This window comes from Montipora capricornis, chromosome 7 (genome assembly GCF_036669925.1).
Source record: "Montipora capricornis isolate CH-2021 chromosome 7, ASM3666992v2, whole genome shotgun sequence".
In the NCBI taxonomy this organism is placed as follows: Eukaryota; Metazoa; Cnidaria; class Anthozoa; order Scleractinia; family Acroporidae; genus Montipora; species Montipora capricornis.
The window spans coordinates 794,909-821,728 of NC_090889.1; the positions used below are offsets into that span (position 1 = coordinate 794,909).

At 38.8% G+C, this 26,820-nt stretch overlaps 1 protein-coding gene and 1 pseudogene across 1 annotated transcript; one reads left to right on the top strand and one right to left on the bottom strand.

Moving 5' to 3' along the window:
* LOC138057835 (vacuolar protein sorting-associated protein 52 homolog) lies at positions 1–23,694 on the top strand. The gene is made up of 22 exons (XM_068903742.1): positions 1–153; positions 421–496; positions 1,403–1,455; positions 2,359–2,434; positions 2,821–2,888; positions 3,025–3,054; positions 4,429–4,512; positions 6,821–6,882; positions 7,292–7,442; positions 7,640–7,740; positions 10,751–10,883; positions 11,941–11,998; positions 12,478–12,611; positions 13,748–13,903; positions 14,912–15,030; positions 15,872–15,995; positions 17,754–17,822; positions 18,045–18,179; positions 19,698–19,778; positions 21,106–21,202; positions 22,816–22,934; positions 23,130–23,694. Exons 1-22 carry the CDS (start codon positions 64–66, stop codon positions 23,274–23,276), a joined length of 2,163 nt encoding a protein of 720 aa, XP_068759843.1. The 5' UTR covers positions 1–63; the 3' UTR covers positions 23,277–23,694.
* A 3,050-nt stretch (positions 23,695–26,744) lies between these two features.
* LOC138057712 (ALK tyrosine kinase receptor-like) overlaps positions 26,745–26,820 on the bottom strand; it is a 9,614-nt pseudogene continuing 9,538 nt past the window's right edge.

Sequence of the window (26,820 nt, forward strand, 5' to 3'; positions counted from 1 at the left end):
TATAGTGTATCAATACCACGTTAGAGCTGACATGACCCATGAAATGCTTGGCAGAGACCAAAGATGGCGGACGACAGTGTGAAAACTATACAATATTTAAATGCCCCGGAGACAAACAACGGTACTTCGAATGAAGCCGAGGACGGAGATGAGGTTAACATAATTTATGCTAGTCACCTGAAAGATCAGATCTAGTTACCTTTTTCAGTATCTTCAATCTGTTGTCTAAACTAAAGAATACAGGGCCACCTTAAAACAAGTACATTTTCAGTGGCTCGGCGGCTACCCTGTTATCTTTGTTAAGCGGCGTTCCGTGAAGAATAAGTAAAAATAAAATAATTTTTATTCTTATTGTTATGTTATCACATACATGAGCTCTTCCAGAAAACAGACTAACTGTCCAAATTCTTTGTTGATTAGGATTTGCAAGTTGATCTTGATCTTGGTGAATTAGATCTCACTTCTCAAGATGAATTCATTTTAGATGAAGTCGATGGTAAGTTAGACGAAATGGAATGAGAAATAATTCACAAATGAACCCAAGTGCTAAAAATTTGTAAATGTACATCCATGAATAACAACTGGAAAAATCCCGTCAAATGAGAAAAAACTCAGTGTGAAAACTCTTTAGGTTTGATACACTCCAACTAAGAGAATGAGAATTACTGGTTGAAATAATGGGTTTACATATATTAAATTTACTACGGTTCATACATGAGTTGTTGGATAGAGATTATCAATATTAACTTAACTTGCTCCTATCACAGGAACTACAGTGCATTTTTTTTGTACATTCACTATTTTTGCAAATCCCATAATTATAATACAGTTCATTTTGGGGGTTATTTGCATCAAAACAGTGGATATCCAGTTCACTGAAACATGATACAGTCCCAAGAGTAATTAACTTGTATTGCTTTTATGTAAACCCCCCCCCCCCCCCCAAAAAAAAAAAAAAAAAAAAAAAAAAAAAAGTTGTGTTGCATTATGGTTGTGTCACTGGGCAATTTGCAAAAAAAGGAAGAAGTAACTCTGAAATATTTAAATAAGTGAATGAAATAAATAGATGTTTAAAAATGCCCAAATGGCTGTCGATTGTATTATACCGGTAATTGTGAATTATCACAGCATGGCCAGTGTAAAGCACAGACTATAGACTAAGGGTAAAAGCAGACTGTGAGTACTGCTCTCTTTAGGCCTAAGATAAGGATAAAAAAGAGTGAGGCCTTTTGTGCAGTGTAGTCATACATTGTACATGTTATCCTCTGTCTGTATTTTAATGCTAATCTGTTGTCTGCATTTTCCATGCAGACTGTACCACAATGTTATTTTTATCATTCCTTGGATTAAGTGACTTGATCTAGACAGCTTACACAATGTATAATGTTGTTTGTCCTTGCAGTGCACATACAGGAAAATTTGGAGGATGAGTTGGTCAAAGAAGCTCTAGAAAAGGTAAGCTGGAGTCAAAATTTAATAGTTATGAGGCAGACTTTTTTATGTTGAAGCACAAGTGAGCCATTGTCAACTGCGAACTACATTGTCCCTGTAGCAAGTCTGAAAAAAGTAGAAATCTTTCTGTTTACATATTTCTTTAATACCTTATATACTTCAAGTTATCTCAACAGGATCTTTCATAATCACAGAAAATACACAGAAAGCATGTGACAATCAAAAAGGCCTGTCACAACGAAAGTCATTGAGAAATGTATATACCGGACACTAATATTAATATTGTTCAGTTCTACCAAGCCAAAGATGCGCTGCTGAGCATATTAGATCATGCTAGTTGGAGAAGTGTCGTCTGTCAGAGTCTCGGATGTTGAGGAAAAAAAAGCAGATTTTCTTTTATAATGAGCAGTAATATTTTTATTATTACTTGGAAGATAACATGTTTAGTTTATCTGAATTCAAGTTAGTAGATTTCAATCGCCAGTTGACAATACAGGGTCTTTCTGTCCCAAAAAAGATAAGATTTAAGCTTAAGCTTATTTGTTTTACTCTTTGTACTTTAACGTAGTATATTTACCTCAAGTGTAATTATATTTTTAGACTACTGAATAAAAGGAATAATTTGTTTATGGCTTATGATTGTTTTTGGAAATCCAGGCGGGAGAGGGGTCTTTTGCCTTGGAAATGTGGAGGGGAGGGGAGGGGGTTGTCTAATACTTGTGGAAATCCAGGTGGAAGGGTGGGTTAAAAAACGTCCCCATCCATTGGAAGAGAAGGGAGGCACATTTTTTCTGCAATAGCCCAATAAAGATTACTATTCTTAAGGGAGACCCTTACAGAACTCCCACACATCAAATAATTTTATCACCCAGAAGAGACTATAAATCATATTCCCATATTTTTTAGGGTGTAGACCTCAGGCAATATTCAAGGCAAATTGAAGGTGAATTACATGAGGTGGAGAATGCATCCATTCTAGACTGTATCCTTTTGTGAATTTAATTGTGAAGGAAAAGCTGTGCTTTAAATATTTGAAAATGACTTTGGCACAAACACTGGATGATCATCAACTAATTTGCCCCCTTCCCTAGGACATAACAAGAAGGCAGCATGCAGAGATTGAATTGAGAGTTGTATTACATAACCGTAACTTAAACCATGAGTGACCCAGATAATGTAACAGATGCTGCAAAAAAGGGGAAGCAATAGTATTATCATAGATTAGCATAATCATTCTTTTCAAAAAGGGAAGAATAAAGAACTGCAACACCTATCCATTTAATGCTAAACATTGCTCTGGAATTGCAATGCAAAGCCGATGTGATAAGTTTTCTGTGTTAAAAAGTTACACTTAACTACGGATCAAAGATATCAAAGAGAGTGAAAATATTGCAAGCCTTCACAACCAAATTGCATCATGTGACACCATTCTTGAAGTAACTTTTTGTTGACTTTATTGGAATTTTCTTTAGAACATATTGTATTTGCATGGAAATACCGGTATTAATGAAACAACCAATTGAAATTAATTACATGTACATTGTAACAAATTTGGAATCTTAATCTCCACAGAGCATGGAAACAATGCTTACAAGTTTCCAGGTAAGAGTATTCTTGACTGTCATAATATTATTAAACTCCACACCAACCTGGGTGTCTTGAAAGCAAAGACCCCTAAGACCCCTATGACTCAAAAACGAAGAAAGTAACCCAAAACTCTCAATTTGGCTAACCCTAGGCCTAAAAACTAACTTTAGGCCTAGTTAGGCCTAGGGTTAGCAAAATTGAGGGTTTGGGGTTACTTTCTTCGTTTTAGAGTCTTAGGTTTTGGGATAGGGTTTAAGTCTTAGAGTCGTAGGGGTCTTTGTTTTCAAGACTCCCCACCAACCCTAAAACTGATTAATACATCAAATGCCAGACCACCACATTGGGATTATGTCCCTTAGTCTTTGAACAGTTTGTGGGTTCCACAGAGTTTATGATCATTGAAGTGTTGTCAAGATTTAGACAGATGATTAGACATTTTAGTAGTATATAGGAAAGGCTAGACCTTAAATTCCTTCATTAAATTTATAAACTTAAATTTTTGTCTGAGAGGCACCGACAGTGGTGGGTGAGCAGTGGCAGTTGGGCAGGAATTTTAAATAAAATTATTATTAATTAAAAGTAATATGACGTATTTTGTACTGTACAGCCTGAAACTAATATATTTCATCATTGGGGTAATACCTTGTTGTTCTTGTTTAAATCAACCACTTAGGTGTAGAGGTATTTGGAAACTGGTAATATTAATTTTCTCAAGCATACAGAAGTTGTAGAATGTAATGCTCAAGTTAATGGTAAGGTGTGGAAGAAGAAAATGTGTGCAGCAGTGACAGGAGCTTTAATTTGCAGATGCAGGTCCCATTAAAAAGGGGTTCATATACATGAGGGTACAATCAGGGTTTATCTAACCCTTTGATTCCCAGGAGTGATTAGTACATAAATTCTCCTCACAATTTCAATGGAATGTCAGTCAGACAGGTATTGAGAATGAAGATTATTATCAATGTAAGGGATGTGATATAGATATAACATCAAATTCTCATGACTACCCAACAAAGAATTCTATGGTACTAGTTGGGAGAATGAATGTTTCGATCATGGCAACGAAAAGGGTTAATGTAACAGCCTGCCAAACACTTTCCTTTTCTGAGAGCAGACGTGTATGTTCAAGCAAAAAACACAGACTATAAAGGAGCTGGTTTTTTTTGTTGATTAGTCACAGTAATGGCAGAATAAACCACTGCTGGTTTATGAATAAAAGAACAAAAATGTCTAAAGGTTAAAATTTTGAGTGGATGGGGAACTAGAGGAAGCAGTTAAAATTGGAAGTTCATAGATTCAACTTCTGTTGGGGACAGTTTTCAAAATATTGCCCTTGCATCCAATGACTTTGTACACTTTTATTCAAACATCACTCTTTAATTTTAACAGGAAGATCTTGGCAGCATCAGTTCAGAAATCCAAACTCTTCAAGAGCAGTCATTGTCAATGAATATCAGATTAAAAAATAGGCAGGTCAGTGATACAACGAATTTAGGAGATTTGACCCTTGACTCAGTGAAATTAAATGAAATTAATATTTTTTGCTTATTTGAAGGACCTTTAAAAATGATGAGGAATGACATGTTCAGCTGTTTTGAAATTTCTCAGTTATTTCGTTCCGGAAATGTTCAACCTTCATTAATGCAAGTAATTTAGTACGAAAATACTATTGATTGATATCATGTGTTTTGACCCAGTAAACGTGAAACGTGTGAAGAGATATTTGTATAAAAATAATGTGAATGTGTGCTTAAAGGTGGCAATCAGCCTGTTCCTTCATGGTCTAAAATTTGTGATTCGTTTTGTTTAAGTTACCAGTTCATCACGATGCGTGTCATTAAGAAGTAGAGAGTTTAGGATTTTCGACGGTAACGTCAACAAAAACGTCACCTCAAAATAACTTTACACAATCTATGTCTTTCGCGGTTATTTCCTCTCGTTCACTTCGTACAATGCGGGCGAATTATTCTAAAACTAAATTTATGCGAGGGGTTTCCGAGTTAAAACAATGATTCAGCGGCACCCAACGTCAGTTTTCGGAAAATATCTGTTCGGAAGACGATTCGAGACCTAGAATTTTCGGAACATTTGTTGTAAATTAAATTTCTTGCTTGCCTGCCTGTCCTAGGATTTTCGAACATCTAAAAAATTGTATAAAGCCCATTTTTAACGGATTTTTACCCTAAAAAGGTCACCTAGAATTTTCGGGAGCCTTTTTTCTGGCTGAAATTTTCGAAAAGATAAGTTTTGATCACTATAATTTTCGGATCACAAGACTTTCAGCTAGGAAATCCGAACAGATGAAAAATTTTTAGGCCATAAAAATATGCCTATATCTACCGTTTAAATGCCAAAATACGTTTACAATGCTATGTTTAAGTGGTTTTGAACTATATTCTCGTTGGGTGCCCCTGAAGACTGAAAGGTTCACATTTCAGGGGCACCCAACGAGAATAATATATAGTTCAAAACCACTTAAACATAGCATTGTAAACGTATTTTAGTATTTAAACGGTAGATATAGGGTCTGGCATATTTTATCCCCTAAAAAATGTTTCATTTGTTTGGATTTCCTAGCTAAAAGTCTAGTGATCCGAAAACTATAGGGATCAAAACTTACCTGTTCGAAAATTTCAACCAGAAAAAAGTCTCCCAAAAATTCTAGGTGACCTTTTTAGGGTAAAAATCCGTTAAAAATGGGCAATTATACCACTTTCAGATGTTCGAAAATCCTAGGAGAGGCATGCAGGCAAGCAAGAAATTTTGCAACAAATGTTCCGAAAATTCTAGATCTGAAATCGTCTCCCGAACAGATAATTTCCAAAATTGACGTTGGGTGCCCCTGACCTCAAAACAACTTTACACAATCTATGTCTTTCGCGGTTATTTCATCTCGCTCACTTCGTACAATGTGGGCGAATTATTCTAAAACTAAATTTATGCGAGGGGTTTCAGAGTTAAAACAACGACTGAAAGGTTCACATTTGTACGCTTGTGACATTGTCGTTTAAAACCTCAAATTTGGCGCTTTCTCGTTGTTGTTATGTAGAGTACAGCTATAAAATGCAGGCTGCACGTGCAGCACGATTATTTCCTCCTTTAACCGATGATATTCTCATTTTGTGACGCTGTCATAGCCGTAGCCGTCGTCGCTTCTTAAACTCCCTAGTTTAAGAAACCACGACGGCTACGTCCACGAAGATATCACTTTAAACTATGAGTCTAGACAACCTCGTTCCCAGGGTCTCTCTTCTCAGCCTCCATTGTCGTTGACGACAGTGGAGGCAGAGAAGAGAGATCCTGGGAACAAGGTTGAGCTATAGAGTGTTTTCACGTGACGTTACGGCTGCCATGTTGCTGTAACAAAACAATAGAACGGCGGCGGCCATGTTGGTGTACCCAACCAATTCTTTAGGAATTGAGCTCTTTTATCATAGAAAGAAAGCCCAGAGTATGTCGAGTTTTGAAGAACTGTTTGTTTATTGGTGAACTTCAGCTACGTTAACATTTTGACCAAATAGTGTTTTCTTTTCCTCCAATGGAAGAAATCTGTATCATTGTTCAGAGCGCATAAATTGTTTTAAACTTTGTGGGGAAAAATGTGGCATGAAGTATCACTAAATGGAATTGTGCAAGAAAGAATGCGTTTTACCAAATTAATTAGAAAGTGCTCTGCAGGTTTCGTTTTTCGGTTTCTGGCTGATAAGGGTGCCCCGAAAGGTACCATTTTTTCCATACAAATGGCAAAACTGCAAAAATTTCCTTTGATTTCTCATTCCAGGCTGTCAGGGGCGAACTGAGTCAATTTGTGGATGAAATGGTCATCACGAATTCAATGGTGACGTGAGTTTAAGACCCGTTTTGTGGAGGTGATATTGCACCAGTCGAGAAAACGTGCTTTCTCAACTTCCTATAGGGATGCATTATATTGCGCTCTGTGGCTCCTTAAACCTGCAATAAATTGACGGTTTTCTGGTTTCGATTTTTGGACATACAGCTGTACAGCTGTGATAACGTGGTCATTTGATTGCGATTTTTGGTCAAAGATGGAGTAAATCGCTGGAAAATCACTTTTTTGTGTTTGTGTGTACGTATACTGTACATGTAGATTCGCGTTGGTTGGAAATTGTGGATCGTTTATTACAGTACATTGACCCTGCTTACTGACAGGCAGTGGTTTGCATTGTTGTGATATCTGGAACAACCATTCCTTTTAACCTCTAAAATGTACGTGTTCATGCTTCATCAACAGTCACATCTGTGAGACTCCAGTAACTGAGCAGACATTCATTGAACAGCTTCATGAGCTTCACCACAAGATCAGCTTTGCCAAGGAGCAGTCATTTAAGGGGGCTCTGTCTGTTAATGATGTTGGAGATGTGTTAGAAAATCTTAAGGTCAAGGTAACATCACAGATGAGTGGAAATCCAGGCCTCAATTTGTTAACTATTAATGAAAATTTTCAATTAAGACGGTCACTGCAACTCACCTTGCTTTAATACTTAGAATGTTTCCGTACGCTCCCACTTTTCTTGGGTTCAAGAGCAAATATGTATATCAAGTTCATCGATTGACCTCCTCCTCCACTTTTTGTTTGCAGGCTGTACAGAAAATTAGGGACTATGTCTTGCAGAAAATCTACCAATTTCGACGTCCAATGACGAATTATCAGATTCCACAGAACTCTCTTCTCAAGTTTAGGTAATAATCAACTGTCTCCCATTCACATTCTTCCTTATTTTCAGTGTACTATCAATATTCTTTTTCCATTTTTGTAATCGCCAAAATTAATAATTACTTTGTTTGTAAAAAAGTAAATAAATTATAGGTTCTATGTTACATTACTTTGACGCTTTATATTGTTTAAAACATTTGCATAATGTAATGACCACGGAATTTAGTTTTTGTTATATCTATCTGTCTAGTAGACCTAATCGGCTAACTCAGCAATGTACCCAATAGACGTAATCGGCTAACTCAATGTTGTACCCAATTCAAATTTCCCGGGATTAAGAATCTTTGTGTGTTGTATTTGCATACCGTGAAGCATTCATATATCATATGGAAATACCTGAAGCAAAACGTTTCATTCTCAAAGGGTTTGAATTGGGTACAACATTGAGTTAGCCGATGTGGTCTATTCAAACCCTTTGGGAATAAAACGTTTTGTTCTAGGTATTCCCATATCATTTACTTGTAAATATGAATGCTACTTTATCATGCAAATACAGTACACAAAAAATCCCAATTCGCTATTTTCGGAAATCCCATAATACAGTTCATTGTGGGGGGTTATTTGCATTAAAACAATAGATATTTTGTTCACTGAAGCACGATACAGCCCCAAGAGTAATCAACTTGTACATGTATTGTTTTTTTTATGTAAAGAACCCCCTAAAACGTATTGCGTTATATGGGATTGGGAAAATAGTCTATCCCGGGAGATTTAAATTGGGTACAACATTGAGTTTGCCGAGGAGGTCTATCAAGGTTACAGCAAATGTGTCGGAAGGCCTTTGTTATGCTAGAAATCACAAACACATCATCCCATGATTTGTTTATTCATAGTTGTGTATGGTTGTGGTAACGCATCATCCGATATAACGAACACGTCGACCAACTGTCGCTCAAATGTCGGTCGACTGTGGGTTGACTGTGGAAAGGCAAAAGGTAATAAGGACCTTAAGCAACGACGACGACGACGGCTACGAGAACATCGTCAAAAACATTTTTTCCCTTTATTGTAATAACATCGCGATTATTCTTCAGTTCTTCAGTTCTTCAGTTTTATTACTCGGTAAAGCTTAAGTTGCTATACACCAAGATAAAATGAAAAATAACAAGCAAACAAATAATGACGATAACAATGACAATAATACTTATTGCTACTACATTATAAAAATTCATAATTAATCATATCAAGTTGAGATCTAAATTGGGAAACGGACGTAGAGTGTACAACATGAGCTGAGAGCAAGTTCCAGTCAATAAAAATTCTGGGAAAAAACGAGTATTTGAAAACATCCAGTGATGGAGAAAAAGTGTTCAATTTAAAATCGTGTTTCCTTCGAGTGGCCGTGGTGGAGCGGGTAACGTAATCCTCAGGTGGAATAGCAACCAGGCCTTTTAAAATTTTAAACATCAAGATCACTCGGTCATTTTTTCTTAGAGATGACAGGTCTGGCCATTTTAGTGTCTGCAATAATGCTGACACGCTTTGTTGCCATTAGTAGGTGTTAAATACAAAACGGGTAGCGCGTCTCTGGATTCTAAGTCGTTCATGGAAAGTGTTTATATTGCACGAATGAAATTGGTACGAACTGTGTGTCCTGTTTAGAGAAAATTGAAAATTCATCTTCCGAGGTGCTCGTGTCCCCCACACAACCTCAAATTAATTTTGGTCATTTCACGTCGTTGTGAGGACGAGAACGGCTAAGAAAGGTACCAAATTGTAAAACGCACGCGCAGGGCGTGCGACGCCATTGTTTTTGTTCATTAACCTATTTTTTCATAGCGTTCTTGTAGCCGTTGTCGTCGTCCTTGCTCAGTAAATTATTGGAGCTTAATTAAGGCCGGGACACACTAGGCGATAAGTCGCCCGCAACAATTCGCCTTGTGTGACACGATTAATTTCATGAAAATCATTGTCGCTGCGGCAGAATTTTGTCACCGCTATCAGTTTGAATTCGTGCGACTTATCGCCGCGACAAAATTAGCGAAAGCAGCGTTGTCGCATCGTGTGTACACTTCCGGCAACAAGTCGTTGCGACAAAATATAAATGAACCAATGAGAGAGCGTCATATGGTCTGCCATATTGAATTAGAAAACTAGTTCACGCACATTCCCCCTCCATTCTCGTCACCAGAGCCTTGGATCGACCCAAGGCTCTGGGAAACTCTATGCAGGGGAACATGCGCCGTAGTGTTCTTATAGCCAAAAACTGGCTATTGGAACCTTACGGCGCCTGCTCACCCCTCATGGATGCACCAATTAGAAACGCTTTTGATTGTTCTTCTCGAAAACCAATGAGAAGACACTTTGTTTCAGAGCTCTGGGATCGAGATTGATTCCCCCTCATACGAGAGCACTGCGTACGCACCGAATAGGCGTCGTGTCGCAGCGACTTGTTTTTGCAAGTAGTACACACGGGGCAACTTGTCGCAGAGACATGTCGCTGCGACTTGTCGCCTAGTCAAGTGTGTCCCGGCCCTCAAGCAAGGAGGACGACAACGCCGGCTACGAGAAGGCAACATAACAATAGGTTTAATTAGCAAAAACAATAGTTTTTGCAAGTCCTGCACGTGTGTTTTACATTTTGAGACATTTCTTTGCCGTTCTCGTCTTGACAACGACGTGAAATAATCAAATTTGAGGTCATGTGGAGAACGAGTGCACCTGACGATGAATTTTCAAATTTCTCTCTAAATATTCACATCGTTCTCACCAATTGTATTCTTGGAATGTGGACCCATATTCACTAGCTGCATGCCGAGAGACTTGGAGTAATCGCAAAATTATTACAGTAACGGGAAATAATATTTTTAGACAAAGTTTTCTTAGTCGTCGTCGTGTTTAAGATCCCTATTGAGCTCTAATGGCGCATTGCCAAGGGCATGCACTCTGCCTTCTATCAGATTCAAAAGGAGGTGACCGGGTCAAAATTTGCAAGCATCAGTTTAGACTTGTTATCAAAAAATTCATATCTTGCAGATATTTTAATGAATTTTTGATGGCCCATCATCGTCAAGTTGCACGAGAAATAAAAGAAGAATACATCGACACGATGAGCAAGATTTATTTCGCTTATTTTAAAACTTACATCTCCAAAATTCTAAAATTACAGGTGAGAGTTTGGTCTTTTTGCCACTCCTACCTGGATCTGTGACTGCTTTCTCTCTAGTGGCCGGGGGGGGGGGGGGGGGTAGGGGAAAAGATGTTGATCAAAACAAACAAGTAAACTATAGAAGTTGGGTTTATCACCGGACTTCCTGTTTACTTGAGAAAGATGGTTATGAGACACTTTGTGACGTTTACCATGTCGAGCAATGCATGTGCTCATCATCGTCAAATCCTTGACACATTTGTGGTAGACCTTTTCTTGAGTGGAATGTCTATGGCGAATGTTTTACACATACCTGCCTTTATACTTTTTATAGCGTGTCGTTTGTTTTTGGTTTCTGAAAATTGCTTGGGCCTCGTTGTTTCTTTGACGGTACACTTAAAACTAACTTTCATGCGTGGAATTGTCAAATAGAAGTTTAGGAAGTGCGTGTTGCACGGAGAGTTAAGATCGAAGAGTGATTATCGTTCTGAGTCCGGGCATTCTTTTAAATGTTCTCATGTTCACACAAGATAACCGAAAGTCGTAGTTGTAATGAGATGATTTCAAGTTTTAAATTTCCTGGGTCAGGGTTTTGGATAGCTAAAATTTGATAATGAAAGTAACCAGGCATGTTTAGTTTCCGTTGTAGGGTCGATTGCAAGTGCCTCGGGAACGAACCCTCAAGGAGGTCTGGGTCCCCTATAAATAAATAAATATAAATTAAACTCTCAGGATTTTTGGCGAAAACAAAAGAAAGCTAAACTTATCGCGTGAATGAAATGCCAACAGACAAGTTATTCCGTTTAGTAAGCAAAATAAGGCGATGCAGGTGGCTTCTTGTTAGTTTGAAGGATTCATTGCACGTGATTGTCTTGTTTTTATGGCTTCCTGAGATACCCAAGTCCCAAAAAGGAAAAAAAAGCCAACAAATCTACAGGTTTATGGCATCAAAGTCACGGTACTGGACCTGAAATGATAAACAAGCAGCTAATATTAATAACTAACGGCCTCCGGCCTCAAACTAAAACTCTGCCCGAGTAGACTTTATAAACAAATTACAATTTGTTTTGATTTGCAGTTTGAGGAAATAGCCGACAGAGATGACCTCATGGGAATAGAGGACAACGCAAAAAGAGATATCCTTAACTGATGACAGTTAGTGAAGCTAGCGGTAGCTTCTTGGACCCCTTTAAGCTTCCTCCCTGCATTTAATCAGTGCTCTCCATAGTGTACATAATGGTAGATTATTGAATGAAAGTGAAAACCTAAAGACCCCCTTGGAAGCAAAAAGCCAGGCCCTTGTTTTCTCGTGAAGAAGTCGATTGAGGATATATACATGTTAACTTACACAACTGTACAGCTATAAAAGTGTTTACAGAATAAATCGATTGCTCAGCACTGAAAAAACGACAGAATTAATTGTGGAAGGGTAATCATGTTTAAATTTAGAAATCGAAGGAAGTCCATCGGGGGTTGGCCCTATGATTCTCTCCTCAGGTGGCCAATTTCCATACTGAGGCGAACGCTCAGATGCGGTGTTTCCTGGGTTTTGTAACACTTCAAATTCCCTCGTCATTTAATTGTTCGCAAATGTTATCCTTGACATTTTGCCTAAGCATTTTCTCCTCCAAAGTGGCCTTAAAAAATCGCTCAACTATTTTTACACTGGGCAGCCGTGGGAACGTTTTAACAACCGAGTTGGAAGAGCCTGTTATCGTGCCTCACGCGGCGCTGAAAAGCGAGAAAAAAGTAAATGTTTTGCTTTTGCTCAGTTTAAATATCCGCATTTGTAATGAGTGTTTTCATATAGACCGCGCTTCAATTAAATATGGATTGCTCTGCTTTCCGTTTCTGCACTTGGTTATTATTCAGGTAATTAATGCAAAAATGCACAGGCGTAGTTAGGAATACTGATAACTGTTCCCTAAACTCTGTTTCCAAGTAAAGATAAACAGGTGCATTTATTCTAACCTAAAAGTAACGCTAATTTTAATACTTACCATTATTTTGAAATTGGATTAAGAAATCAGTCTTCACATTCTCAGCTAATGAAAGGTCAAAGCAAGGTCGGCTTGCGACGTGTTCACACGCGCTTCACTGCACTGATTTGCTTTGTGATATTCAGATTTGCTAAATAATTATTGTCTGCGATTTTTGTGATTGGCCAAAATGGTAACGTTGGTAACCCCTTCAATTGTACAGACACTTTATTTTTTATCACAGTCGTATTTCATTGTTTCAGTACAACAAGCCCGAACGCATGTTCTCGAATATAAAAAGCCGGTCCTTTATAAATTCGTTTGGTAAGGGTGTTAATTTCCTTCAAGCTTTCTATTTGCATAAGAAAAATATCAATCCTAAAATAAATCTCGTGGTATGCATGTTCACCCCTTTGTGTGGGCGAAATCGCCTAACAGATAACAGCATTTGCTGAAGAAAACTCTGTAGTTGGTCTGTAGTTAGTACACCTTTCATAAGGACGGGGACTCCGAAGTTCAACTTTCAACCAACGGTTCCACTTTTCGCCGCCATCAATCACTCAATCGCAACGCGAGATGTTACCCATTCATTCTATACACTACAGTTATTGACAGAAATAAGAAACGGAACCAGTAATTGGAATTTTAACTTCAGACTCCACATGTTTTAAAAAGGCGCAGTGATGGTCTCACATATTGCCTTACTTGCTGGAGAAAATTATGATAGTCGACCATTACATATCTAAATGGTTAGGAATTGCTCTTCTCGCTCGAGTTACTACTATAAGTGCATATAGAAAGGATCTGGAAACCAGTTTAAGAAATAAACTCCTATCACTTGCATCTTGACGTCCTGTTGCCCCTTGCACTGTTAACTTCGACCCTTCTGTAATTTTTGTCTTTCAGTACTCTTTTGAGAGTCTTTTCCGCAGTATGCACTTTGCACTGCTTGATAATAGCTGCAGGGAGTACTTATTTTTGGCCGACTTCTTCATGGCTCAAAACAACGCAGCCAAGGATCTGTTCACCGCTGTCTTTGGGAAGACACTGTCGCTGTTTCTCGTGAGTGTTGTGGCTGAAATTCATGATTCGTAGACTACCATTAGCAGCCAAGTCGTTTTTATTTTCAAGTAACTTTCGTATTCAAAGTGAGGTTTTAGGTGCTGCCTTGTGAAAATTGGCTTAGTTTCATTTGTAGATTGAAACATTACAAACGTTTCGGATGTGGACTTGTTTTGGAAACGGGAATTTTGTGATCTGAATGCTAAGTTTAGCTCTCCCGCAGCTCAGTGGTCCTTGTCATAAAAGACGTCTTAAGACATGGCAACGGCATCATCAACGGAAACTTCACTTCAGAATATAACCCTTGTTTGATCGTTAATAATTTTGCGCTTCTTTTATCTCGTTGTCGTTGCACAAAATATGATGTGCGTCCAGTCATTCTTCGTCGTCGTTATCATCATTCTACTTACCGCAGCTGAGCGCGAGTCACGAAACCCAGCTCATTCAATGTTGTCATCTTGTTTTTTTGAACTGAAATTATCAGGTAAAGTACAAAGTACTAATAGGGAGTTTTCGCAATCGAAGACGGCTATGGCAACGGCGACCATGGCAACACGAGGAAACTTTTTGTACTTTTTCTGTGGCATTGTGCGCTTTAAAGCAACAACACGACATAACCAGATTCAAGGTTTTGACAAAAATGTGAGCATATAACTGTAAAGAGTCCGCTGGCTTAATCTTCAAGATCGTCTGTTCCAACAAGTCACATCTGATACAGTTACATACCCAGCCTACAATGGAGGACAAAGGTGAATGGCGTAGCCATGGTTTTGGCAAAGCTCCCCTGCTGTTTTCTCTTGAGGATATCTTTCGTAGTAAGCGCATTCGAGGGACGGGGAAAAAACCAAAAGGGAACCAAGAAAAAGAAACAGGATTGAATGGCTATATAGGTTGTGGCTGGTACCTGAGCAAGAATGTTTCCACAACAAATTTTCGCTATTCCCACTGTTGTGTTGTACTTACTTACATGCCTACTTTAGAGTTCTAATTTACCTTTCATGTTAACAGAAACAAATGGAAACATACCTGGAAAGCTGTTTCGATGCGATTGGTATTTTCCTGTGTATTCACGTTGTTCACCGCTACAGAATTCTGATGCATAAGAGAAACGTTCCCGCATTGGACAAGTAAGTTGTTATCAGTCACGACGAAACAACCACTTTCTGTTTTGAAAACGGTAATAATAATAAAAAAATCGGCGTCCCAGGATTTGTTCTCATTCATCCAAGCATGGTGATGGAGACTGGGGATGAATTTCTCTCCACGGTGAGTTCTGGGATCGATCACTGGGAAAGGAAGGAAAGGAGGAAAAGTGGAACGATGAAAAAGAAAACAGTGTATCCCTCTTTCTGAAGAAGACATTCCTGGTGAAAAACTTGCAACAGTAGCACCCGACAAAAGTAACGAAGTATGCAGAAAACATTTCAGTGTGTGTTATACGCACTTTTGTTTCGTATCATGATCAGCGCCAAATATTTTATCTGAAATTAAATGCTCTCGGGATGCGATACAAACACAGATTCAGGGAATTTCCGAAGTTATTGCTGCAAAGAGGCACACAACAGTTCACTGGCTTCAGTTTTGTCTACCCAAACGATCCCAGTATGCACCGTGCGTGACCGTTCATCCAGTCTTCCCACACTTCTGCGTGGTGCTATTCATCGGATGACTTCCGCTGTGTTGTCAAAACGTCAATCAATGTCACCAACAACAGTCCTTCTCAGGACTGCTCTCATGCGGACGATCTTTTTTCCTCAAGTTTTGATTGTATCAAATCGTTTGCTGTTTTATTCGACTTGTTCTCTAAGTTTTGTAGCTCACTGCGCTTGCTCGAGTAACTTTTCTTATGCATGCCAAGATAAGAAGTGTTATCATCTTACGTTTTATGCTTACAGTATATTACCGTGTAAACCCAGCCTTAGTCTGACCCGGTTCTACTAAGGGGTTCGTTTTACACATGATTTTTAGATACTGGGACACAATATTGGAAATGTCTTGGCCTCGATTCACTTACGTAGTGGAACTAAATGTTGAAAGCGTTCGCAACACAGATCCTCAAAGACTCGGGGTCATTGACATAAGACCACATTATGTAAGTACAGAGTTCGCTATTTTGTTATCGTTGGTTCGTCGTGATGTAAAGATTCGCATACAATTATTACATGAATGATTGGTTAATAATCAAAGAAAGTCACAGATAGCGAATCAAATGTGATCCCTAAATGACAATTTCTGGCGTGGTAAGTGTGCGTTGCAAACAAAGCGGAAAACTCAAATATCAAGTAAAGAGTCGACAGTATGGTAGGGCTAAAGAAGTTGAAGTTTCTCTGACAAAGGGCGAAGGCTCGAAACTTCAGCTTTCTAATACTTCCTACGATGGTAAATTTGCTTTTGTCAACTCAGTAAAAAAAGTCAAACGTCCTTGCTTCTTAGGGCAACACTATTTCAATGTGAAGAGCCTAGTATGAAAGACATAAATTTGGACAGACGATAAAAGCATTGTCAACGTTTATAACTGCGATGATAAAACAGCTTCATATGCTTCTGTTCACAAGTTCAAAAATATATCTGTCATACATGCTCCCTTGATATCTACATTACTTACGGTTTCACTAAAATGACCAACTCCCTGTTGGCTTACAGCTCAATTGGTTCGTTTCGAGCGTTAGCCTTATGTCAGAGCGAATAGACCTCTTTACAGTTGTGTGCTTAGTTACCTGGCCTTTAAATAAAAGTGAGGCTAGTGTTAACCTTGTTATTATACAGACCTCCCTAGGCCTCCTTTTCTTATGTTAATGATGTTGTCGTGCTAATTAGTAAGAATTTACGTAAGAATAGCAGTGAAGTTTCTATCAAAACAATGTCAACTCCAGCCTCACTTCCATGCATAGGCCAGGTTACTAAGCACACAACTGTAAAATGGTCTATTAGCGGAGGTCTAACGCTCCAAAGGTCAGCTGACATTTTTTTCTTACGATAGTTAATTACGTATAAGATTGACTTTTGTTATTAAATTTATGAGAAAAACTAACGCGGAGAGATTTCGACGTTTCGATGACATCCTGTCATCATTATCAAGAAAATGAGGAAAAAATTTTTTGAAGAAAATTTACATAAGTAAGTAGTCAAAAAAACTAAACCAAAAACAATAGTCTATTGTTCTAAGCCAGTGAATCATCCAGTGACCTCACACAAAGGAAAACCCCAAAGTCAAGTAAAAACTTTAGCACGTATTGAGTCTGATTGGATGTTAAGGCTTGGTCTGTACTTTTTAATCAGGAGCATCTCGTATACCAGACAGTCCATTGTTTTTGGTTTAGTTTTTTTGACTACTTACTTATGTAAATTTTCTTCAAAAAATTTTTTCCTCATTTTCTTGATAATGATGACAGGATGTCATCGAAACGTCGAAATCTCTCCGCGTTAGTTTTTCTCATAAAGATAGTTAATTAACCTTTATTATTAAATTTTCGACCTCAGATATTGCATTTATAGCTTTCTGATTGGTCGACTCAATCTCGGTTGTCAGCTTATATGCATGTATGACCTAATATGGAAACTGATTGCGTCAAATGTAGCCAAGGTGGAAACTCATTGACTCTTATTTCGAAGTGTCCAAGCGTTCAGAATTTAATGAAAATTTCATAAAACAATTATTCCATTCGCTCTTGTTGGACTCATATCCATCAACTCGTACTCATGGAATAATTGTTGATTAACTTGATAAACCGGCCACATTTTATTGCCCATGTTGGATCATTTCTCTCCCAAACATAACGTCATTCAAATCAATTGCTTGGTGAGATTTGTGCATTAAATTAATTAATGACGTTGCGTCTTTCTGTTTCAGATTACTCGTCGATATGCAGAATTTTCCGCCGCAATTGTTAGTCTGAATGAGAGCTTCCCGGACGAAAAGGTTTGCAGAATTTGCCAAGATGGGTTTCAAGTTATTTTTATTTGGTTATTACTTCCTACCCGATTTGGGGAAAAAGCACGATTTTGCGGAGATCGACGACACCCGACAGACACCCATAATACAGACCTTTGTTCATTGAGGTTGAACCATGCCAATTTTGACTGACCTTTAATGAAAATGTTTTTTTTCAAATTCTTGCCGGAATGTATTTCGTCTGTTTAGGTAAACAAAGTTCTGGCCGCTTTACAAGTTGAAGTTGAGAACTTCATCTTGAGGATGGCTGCTGAGTTTCCATTGCGAAAAGAGCAGCTGATCTTCCTAATTAACAACTACGATATGATGTTAGCTGTGTTGATGGTAAGTAGTAAGGGGAGAAATTGCTTTGATAGCCTGAACTTTGCATACATTTCTGTACAATGGACCTAGTCGGTAGCAGCTAATAAAGTCTGTGATCTGTACTTTGGGATGGCCGGTCCGTAATTTAAGCATCACAAAGTTTTAACAGTACTTTGTTCTCAACTGACTGATTAAAAAACGATAGCCTCGAGCCATTGAAGCAAAAAAGTGTAAAGATTCCCTTATATGGATATCCGTAAAATTATATCTTGTTGAAATAAAACTCGTGTGACCCGTGGAATTTCGAAATCCATGCAATCTGATTAGTTCCGGGAGCACGCAGAATATTTGACCTTGCCCGCAAACAAGAGTGGAGTCGAGAGATACGAAGAGTGACTGCGTCGTAAGGCTACACTACGAGGAGTCCCTCTTTCACCAATTAGTTTGTCGAGTGGGAGAAGAAGACAGGGTCGAGAAAAATGGCCATTCAAATGCAATCTCATTCCCAGAGTCATCGCTCTTTGACCAGCGGTTGGGAAATCCAAAAAAGGCCATATTTGATTGGCTGTTGAAAAGACGGTGTTTTTCATTTTCGTTTTGGAATGTCCTATACGTACAGCAACATTTGGTAAATAAACGCCTTACCAACACCAGTCGAAAGGATAGAAATTGTATCCTTCGACTTGTACGCTATATCCTTTAGATTCTTTTTGGGAGAGTTCACATTTACCTAACCCCTCGAGAGCGTAGTCCAATGCGTTGTGGAAGCGCTCTACTTTAGAGGAAGAAGTCATATTTCTAAACGTTTGACTTTCCACGCATAGTCAGAAGACCCTTCACGCACGCGCAGCTGTTTCCGGTTTTGGATTATTCCAGAGCCTCCCGCACCCGTTCCGCTGGACAAGGGTAACGGTGGCGCGAAATCTGGCTCTTTCCTCTTCGAATCCAGATTTCGCGTGGTCATTTTTTTGTCTTGCCTGTCTTCTCTTTGTGCTCGACTAACTAAGCGGTGAAAGAGGGACTGCTCGTAGTCTATCGTAAGGCCGATTTTTTTTTGTACACTGAAGGGTATTCCACACACTATGGCGTTTTTTTTTTTTATCTTCAACTGCCGTTGAAGGCAAATGCTTAATCAGTTCATCGAAGATCATCAGGATGCCATGTTCCGTTGACTTGATTTACTTTCATTGTTCATTTCAGTTTACAGTGTCCCCAATTAGCGCTCCAGCGCTAGAACGACTAGACACTTAAATAAAGTTCCTTTCCTTTCCTTTCCTTTCCTTTCCGTCTCTGCCGGTCGCCGTAAGAAAGATTTGTGAGCTAGCGTCTTTAGCGTTAGGAAAGATACCATACATCAACCAAAAAAATGTGCCCCCAGACACCATTTCTCCCAATACGGACTCCATGCCGTCCCATAAATTATCATTGTACCGTAAGAGCATTATCAGCTACTAAGACAGTTGACATAAGAATATTTTTTGGTGAAAGAACAAAACAAAATATGGAGATGTGAAATACAGTGTGTTGCTTTGCGCTTAGGAGAGGACATCGGAAGATTCTAAAGAGGCTGACAGTTTTCAGCAGTTACTTACAGCCAGAATACAAGAGTTTGTTGAAGAGGTATGCTACACGCCAATTTTTTTCCTTCTTTGTAAAAGTGGGGCAATTTAGTCAATAGCATCACAGCGATAATTAGAGTGGTTTTCAATTGAGTGTCGAAAGTAACTAGTGAATTACTTTGTTTTATGATTACTTCACTCAGTGATTGGTTCAAAGTTCTCGCGCCATTTTTTCAACCAATCAGAAGTGAAACCAAAACCATCGTGGCTCGCGCGTGCACATTTTCCCGTGCTTTGTGTCGGCTACGTGTAATTACTTCGAGTTTTGATTGGTTTACTGGATTGTCTCCGACCTTTTTGATTGGCCAAAGTAATTACTTTGGTTTTGGTTTTACGACACTCAATTGAAAACTGCTTTAGTGACAAACAGTCCCACCACTTTTACAACCAATCGTGAGGTGGCGCATCGGAGCACTTTCCAGCACGTTGCCCTTGTAAGTTGTGTCAGATTTCCATTGGCTCGTTCGCTAGTACCGGATCGTTTGTCTTAGCTTGATTCGGCAATGTGTGAATTTGGCTTTAGAGGTTAAAGACTTGAAATACCTATGTTACCGATCAATCTTCAGGGCAGAAGGAAATTATAATAACAACTTGGAGATTTAGCATCGTGCTTACAGCAAACGGGGAACCAAGAGTGAATTAGATAAGAGTGTTGTTATTTCATGTGTGGGCTCCCCAGCACAGTCACAAATTAGTCTATTTTAAGAATACCCGTTCCCGTCCCTGAAAAAACATGGCAGAAGCAGTCACGCGTGACATGGCTTCTTCTGATGGGTTAAAATTAACGACCTTTTGTTTGTTTCGCGCGCAAAGTTTATTTATAAACTAATAAATCCATTTTTGACGGTGCTAGGGCAAGACCACAAAGTGATAGATAAACACTCTTGTCTAATTCACTCTTGCGGGGAACATCATACTAAAATACTGCTTTTTACCTATAAGGGAAAAAAAAACATTTTTGATATAAGCTCATTTCTTGCATGTTAGCTACAGATATCAAGTAACTTCTTAAAAGAGGAAAACGAATTCGAATAGGGGAAGTCTCATGATTGTATAAAAAGCAGCGGTCTGCCGTTTCCCGTTGCCCGTTTCACGTAAACGCGATCATAAACGTCTCTGATACTATTGATAATCCTAATAATGATAAATAAAGAAGATTCCCGCACTAAATGGCGTAAAAGACAAATGTATGTGAATCTCAAATTGTAAAAGTGGTCGAAAATTCTCCATTTTAAAAGCAAGTTTTATGTTTGCAAGTTGAGATCTTTCATCGTTGTGGAGGCGGTTTTAATTCTTCTCTCACCCAAACTGCGTCTTTGTTTGTCCAGGTGCTTTCTCCAGCATTCGGTGGTATGACAGCGTTTGTCAAAGAAACGGAGCCTCTTCTTGAGCGAGGACAAGGCCAAGTCATAAGACCTGATGACCGTAAGTAGATCCTAGGGAAATTAGTTGCTTGGCGAGCAGGTGAAAGGACAACTAAAAAACCGAGTCCTTGGCAGGATTCGAACTAACGGCCTCCGTAACAATACTGGAGAGCCTTAGATTCTAGGAGGACAACGACTACGAGTATAAGATTTTCTCATAGAACAACAGTGAGCGCGCGCAAACCAGTGTCATTTTGGCGGGAAAAACGTGATACCGTCGCCATTTTAGTACTAGGCAAAAATGACGTCATGTCAAAACAAGTCAACAACATAGTTTTGGCATTTTTCGATCAGCAAAAAGGCCGTGTTACCAGCAATAAGAAAAACTGAGCATCCTATGCTGCTAACAAAGAGTAAGATTAATCGTACGTGTTATAAATTTTCTAAGTATTTTCGATGAAAACGGGAAGTCAAAACTCGTACTCGTTCTCGTCTTCATCCTATAATCTAAAGGTCCCTAGTACTGACTCCTGGGGAGCTACATTGTAGGTTGTTTTTATGGTCCTTTATGGACAATTTTCCCTGCTTTCAGGGGCTGCTCCCAACTATGACGTTGCCCACTCAGTGAAACAAAATAAGATCCCATCCTCATTATTCCGATCAAAAAAAGTCGATTTGGAGAGATACCAGTCCAATTTGGATTTTTTTCGGGGCTCTGATTACACTAAATTGATCCAATAATTCAAATTGTAAACAATGGATTCATTGACGTCGTAGATGAAACGAAAGTGAGGTAATTTCAAATTCAGCGCTGCCTTTGCGATCTCATGAATAGAGAGCTTAACGAAAAACGGGGTAAAGGCTCCTTTGACATTACAGAGATTTAGTATCACGTTTACGTGAAACACGAACGGTAAAAATGACTACGTGACCACAAAAGATAAAGTCACAAGTTTCTCTCCATTTTACGTGAAACGTGAAACGTTTTACGTGAAACGTGAAACGGCAAGCCGACGAGTGCCGTTTTACGTAAACGTGATGCTAAATTTCTCTGTTGTCTTAAATGTAACCGTCGCGTTTTTATTTGTTTGTTAATTTTGCTTGGCAACGGGCAATAGGTTCAGTCCTTTCGCCCGTTGCCAAGCAACTTGTACTTCTCACGGACGCATTACATGTTTCCATTGTTTCAAGTATTTGTTTGTTCATTTATTAATTTTTTTTGTTTTGGAATCAGTTTTAATCCTTTGGCTCAGTTTTAAATCTTTTGCAGTGGGACTAAATTAGTTTGAAGAGTGTGGAGATTCAAAAAAAATTGGTATAGATAGAAAGTCGGGTGCTTACTTTCTTGACGTATCCTCAAGTTTGGTCAGTTTTCGTCGTTGTTGTTGTTAGAGAGCGTCGCGGAAAAGAAATTTACCAAAACGTAATTGCACTTTAAAGCGGTATTTTCTTCGAAGTCGTCCCCCGTTCTACTAGTGCCCGAGGAATGTGATGATGAACGAGCGTGAGTCATACAGTCTTTTTCGGCCACTTTCCACTTTCGAACGTTTGATTCCTCGTTCGGCGTCGCACAAGACGGGCTTTATTGTAGACTGCGGTAGCGAACGTTGGCGTAACCTGTCACAACGCAACATTTTTGGCATCTCGTTGATATAAATCATTTCTTCGGTTTAGGCCGCATTCAGCAACTGGTTCGTGGGTTCGCATCGGATTGGAAACGTTCTATTGAGAACATAAATCAGGAAATAATGAGGTCTTTCTCCAATTTCAAGAATGGAACTGCTATTCTTCAGGTATGTATTCTATTGAATTTTGGTCTATTATATACTCAAATAAAGTTACTCCATCGCTGGGTTTCCATAGCAACTACCTTATTGCACCCTTTGACTTCTGTTGCACCTATTAATGCGTTGGCCATTGACCAATCAGAAACGCCATGTTCTGTTGAGTAAATAATGCGTTCACTTAGTGCTTTTTGTTTTCGATAGGCCGCCCTGACCCAGCTGATTCAGTACTATCACAGATTTCAGAAAATTCTGTCCCAGCATCCTTTCAAGAGGCTACCGATCCGTAGTGAACTGATTAACATCCATCACGTGATGGTTGAGGTCAAGAAACATAAAACTGCGTTTTGAATTACTATCATATACATGCACGACACTCAAGGTTTGCTAAAACGTGGATAACAGAAGATGAATGTTATCTTCAAAATACCAACGTAATGTAAGATCAAGGTCTCTGGCTACAGTCGCGTAATAGCATTTGTACTTCGAAGTAAAATATTTCAACTCCGAACTATTAAGGCGCCTCAAGTCGATTTCAACAATTTGGAGGGAATGTCTTAATTGAAGGATTAACTCTACAACACGCACTTAGCAGGCTAAGGTAAACCTCTCTGCAAATTCAGAAAAAAATTATGCAGAGAAGATCCAAACCCACCTTCACAACTGGAAAATTGATAGGTTGGCTCTGAATCCGCTCCAGAGAATTTATAACTTGCAGAGAGCTTCTTATCCTGCGAATAACGTTTTTAACAATAAAAAAATAGATGACTTTTTTGTTGCCCTGGTAACCTATTACGTCACTTCAATGAGTGCATCTTGTTACTGGGAAAATATTGGTCGAGTTCAGGTTGCAAAAAAGGAACGAGATCAATATTTTCCCAATACGGACCGAATACGATTTTTATCATATTGGCTCTCTTGCAAAGTTCTTTCTATTCCGTGAGTTTTGTTTACTCGTTTTCGGTACTTGCCCCTTTGCCTGCTTCTGTTAACGGTTCTGGAAAGTAAAATTCGTACTGCAACTCCGACGTGACTAAATGAAAAGCATTTCTCGCATTTTTCTTTTTATGTCCGAGAAGATGGAAACAGAAAATGGGAACAGGTTGGCAACCTATATACGCTGCTTTGTGACCAGTCCATCTTAGCGGTCCATATTGCAAAATTCGGACCGCTCAGAGAACCAAACAGAATTGTCCTTTTCATCTTGGACCACTTTGCTCATATAATAAAAACAATTATTGGTGTTTCATTTGGTACATAACATTTGCCGTTATGTGAAACAGTTAAGTAGATTCAATCCTTCCATATAGTACGGTTTGTTGAAAGTGTTCAAAGGTGATGATCATTTGGACTCATCAGGAGTGGTTGCTCACTGTTTTAAAAAGGAAACTTCAATAAAAAAAGAGTCTAGAGGTAGGCTATAGAGCGTTTTCACTCACGTGACTAAAATGGATGCTAATTCGATGAAACAAAAGAAACTATTTGCGTAAAAGTAGAGTTCAATCCCCAGAGGATTAATTTGGAACAGCAACATGGCCGCCGTTTCTTTGTTTTGGAACACCAACATGGCTGCCATGACGTCATGTGAAAACGCTAGCGTTTTCACTCACGTGACCAGCAGCCATATTGGATTACTGAAACAAAAGAAATATTTGCATAAAAATAGAGTTTAAATCCCAGGGGATTAGTTTGGTACACCATCATGGCCGCCATTCCTTTGCTTTGGAACACCAACGTGGCCGCCGTGACGTCATGTGAAAACGCTCTATACTTTGGCGTTTACTCACGTGAATGTCCCGTTCAAACGACCTGCTAATGCTGCTTCCATTTCTGTGTCGCATTTTCAGTTATACCCGTCACATATGACTTACGGTACTTTTTTGTGATATGTGAAAGTTTTTTTCCCCGGTGTCGAAAAGAAGAGTATTTACGCCAAGTCATAGACCACAGTGGATCATACAGATCACACTATAAACCAGACTCAAAAATGGGGGCCAATAAATGATTCTTTTGTCTTTGTGTCGATTGGACCAACTAGCTTCGTTTTCAAGCAACATTGCTCTTGTATTTTGTCCATAACTAACGCACCTAGTTGGTCTAATTAGCACAAGGACAAAAGAAACATTTATTGCCCACAATTTATGAATATGATCAATCAAAAAGAGAAAGAAACTTGTGCACACACACACTCAAAGTTTCACCCAACCCAAATTATTTAATATGCAGTGTTCCTGAAGAGACAGGTCTGAGGTGATGAATAAAATTGCGACAAGAGGGAAGACCTGTTCTGGTAAATCAAAGGATAGCCCTCTCAAAAATATGTATGAAGACCTAATGGTACTGGCTTCAGCTTGAGATTCCTTGTCCGGGATCCCCTTCCTCTTCGTCTCCGACCGTTAGAAGGTAGGAGCATTGCCTGACGACCCTTACAACGGCTGCGAAGGAGAGTACTTCCTCTTAAACTTATCTGGAACACTACCTAGACTTTTCGCGCATTAATATAATTTATTGTCATCAGTTCAAAGTTCATGTTTTTTACCTATAAAATGAATTTACTAGAAAGTAAATTTTAAAAGGACTATAATGGTGTCACCCTAATAATTCCCGGAGAAGCTTAAAAGTGTAGTCTAGCTCTAATCCCTGCAAAGGTTACACTTGACGCTACTGAAACGTTGGTTTTGAACACTGTTTGTAAACTCAACAAGACGAAAACGGTAAACTGATGAAACCCAAATTGTTTATGAAAAGTCTCCATGGCAACCACGCGCCTTTCGACTAAATGTGGAAAAATCGGAAGTAAATGGGCGACGTGTACAGTAGTGAAAACTACGCACAAAATCTAAAACTAGAGCGCACAAACCTGAAGGAATGTTGCAGGAAAGTTTGTTATAGCTGAATGAGAGTTTTTCATGACAACGCAATTTAAAGACAATATCCTCAGTTTCCGCGATCCACTGTATCATAAACATAAGAAATCCAACGATCCTCTTGGAATTAACACACACTGGAAAGGTTTGTTCCACTTAAAAAGGCTTGTCCAGTTTTCGGAACTTTAATTTATTCGTCGTACCGAGACACAATCCAAACTTCCTGAATACGCAGTCGATGGGGTTGACTGTTTTGTAAACGCTCCTTGCCACAGAAGAATTTTCAGTGTTTTGACAGTTTTTTTTTTGGAAGTAGAGAAGAACTGCCTGATTAAGAATCGAACCCGGTTCACAACCCAGTTTCAGTTGGTCAAACCACCGAAATATCATATATATAAGCTTTCTACTTAAAATATAGTAAATCGGTCATTATAACATGTGAAACAAACCCTTACCTCACTCTTACGCATACCCTAAACGCCCAAACTATTCCTTAAGCTTCATTCTCAAACCGAGCAGAATTTAGTTTTAAAGCAACCAAACTGGTCTAATTTAAACGCAAATGGCTTGGTTAGCATCGGCCGTTGGACTATCATCTCCCCGTTACAATAACAACAACAACAATAGCGATATTTCATGTTTACAAATATTGACGTCACATTTCTTTTGATATTCAAATTTGCCAACCACGGAACAAAAGAAGTCATTGTTTCAACAGCCAGTTAGGTTCTGGTTGGCATATTAATAACAATGCGTGACGTCAAGAGAAACATCGCTATAACTTTATATTACTTCTTGGCCCATTTACGAGGTTACAGTAATTAAAATGAAATATTTAATTAGTTACTGAAATACAAAATAACAAGAAATTAAAAGAGAAGGAAATTGGGGGAAATATGGACTACCCAAATATATGTCAATCTATAACGAGTGGGGAGCCCAGAACTAAAACTTAATTGCCGTATACAATGCATTTAAAATTAATTAACCTAACAAAAAATAAATACGTGCAGTCCATGGCTGAGGTC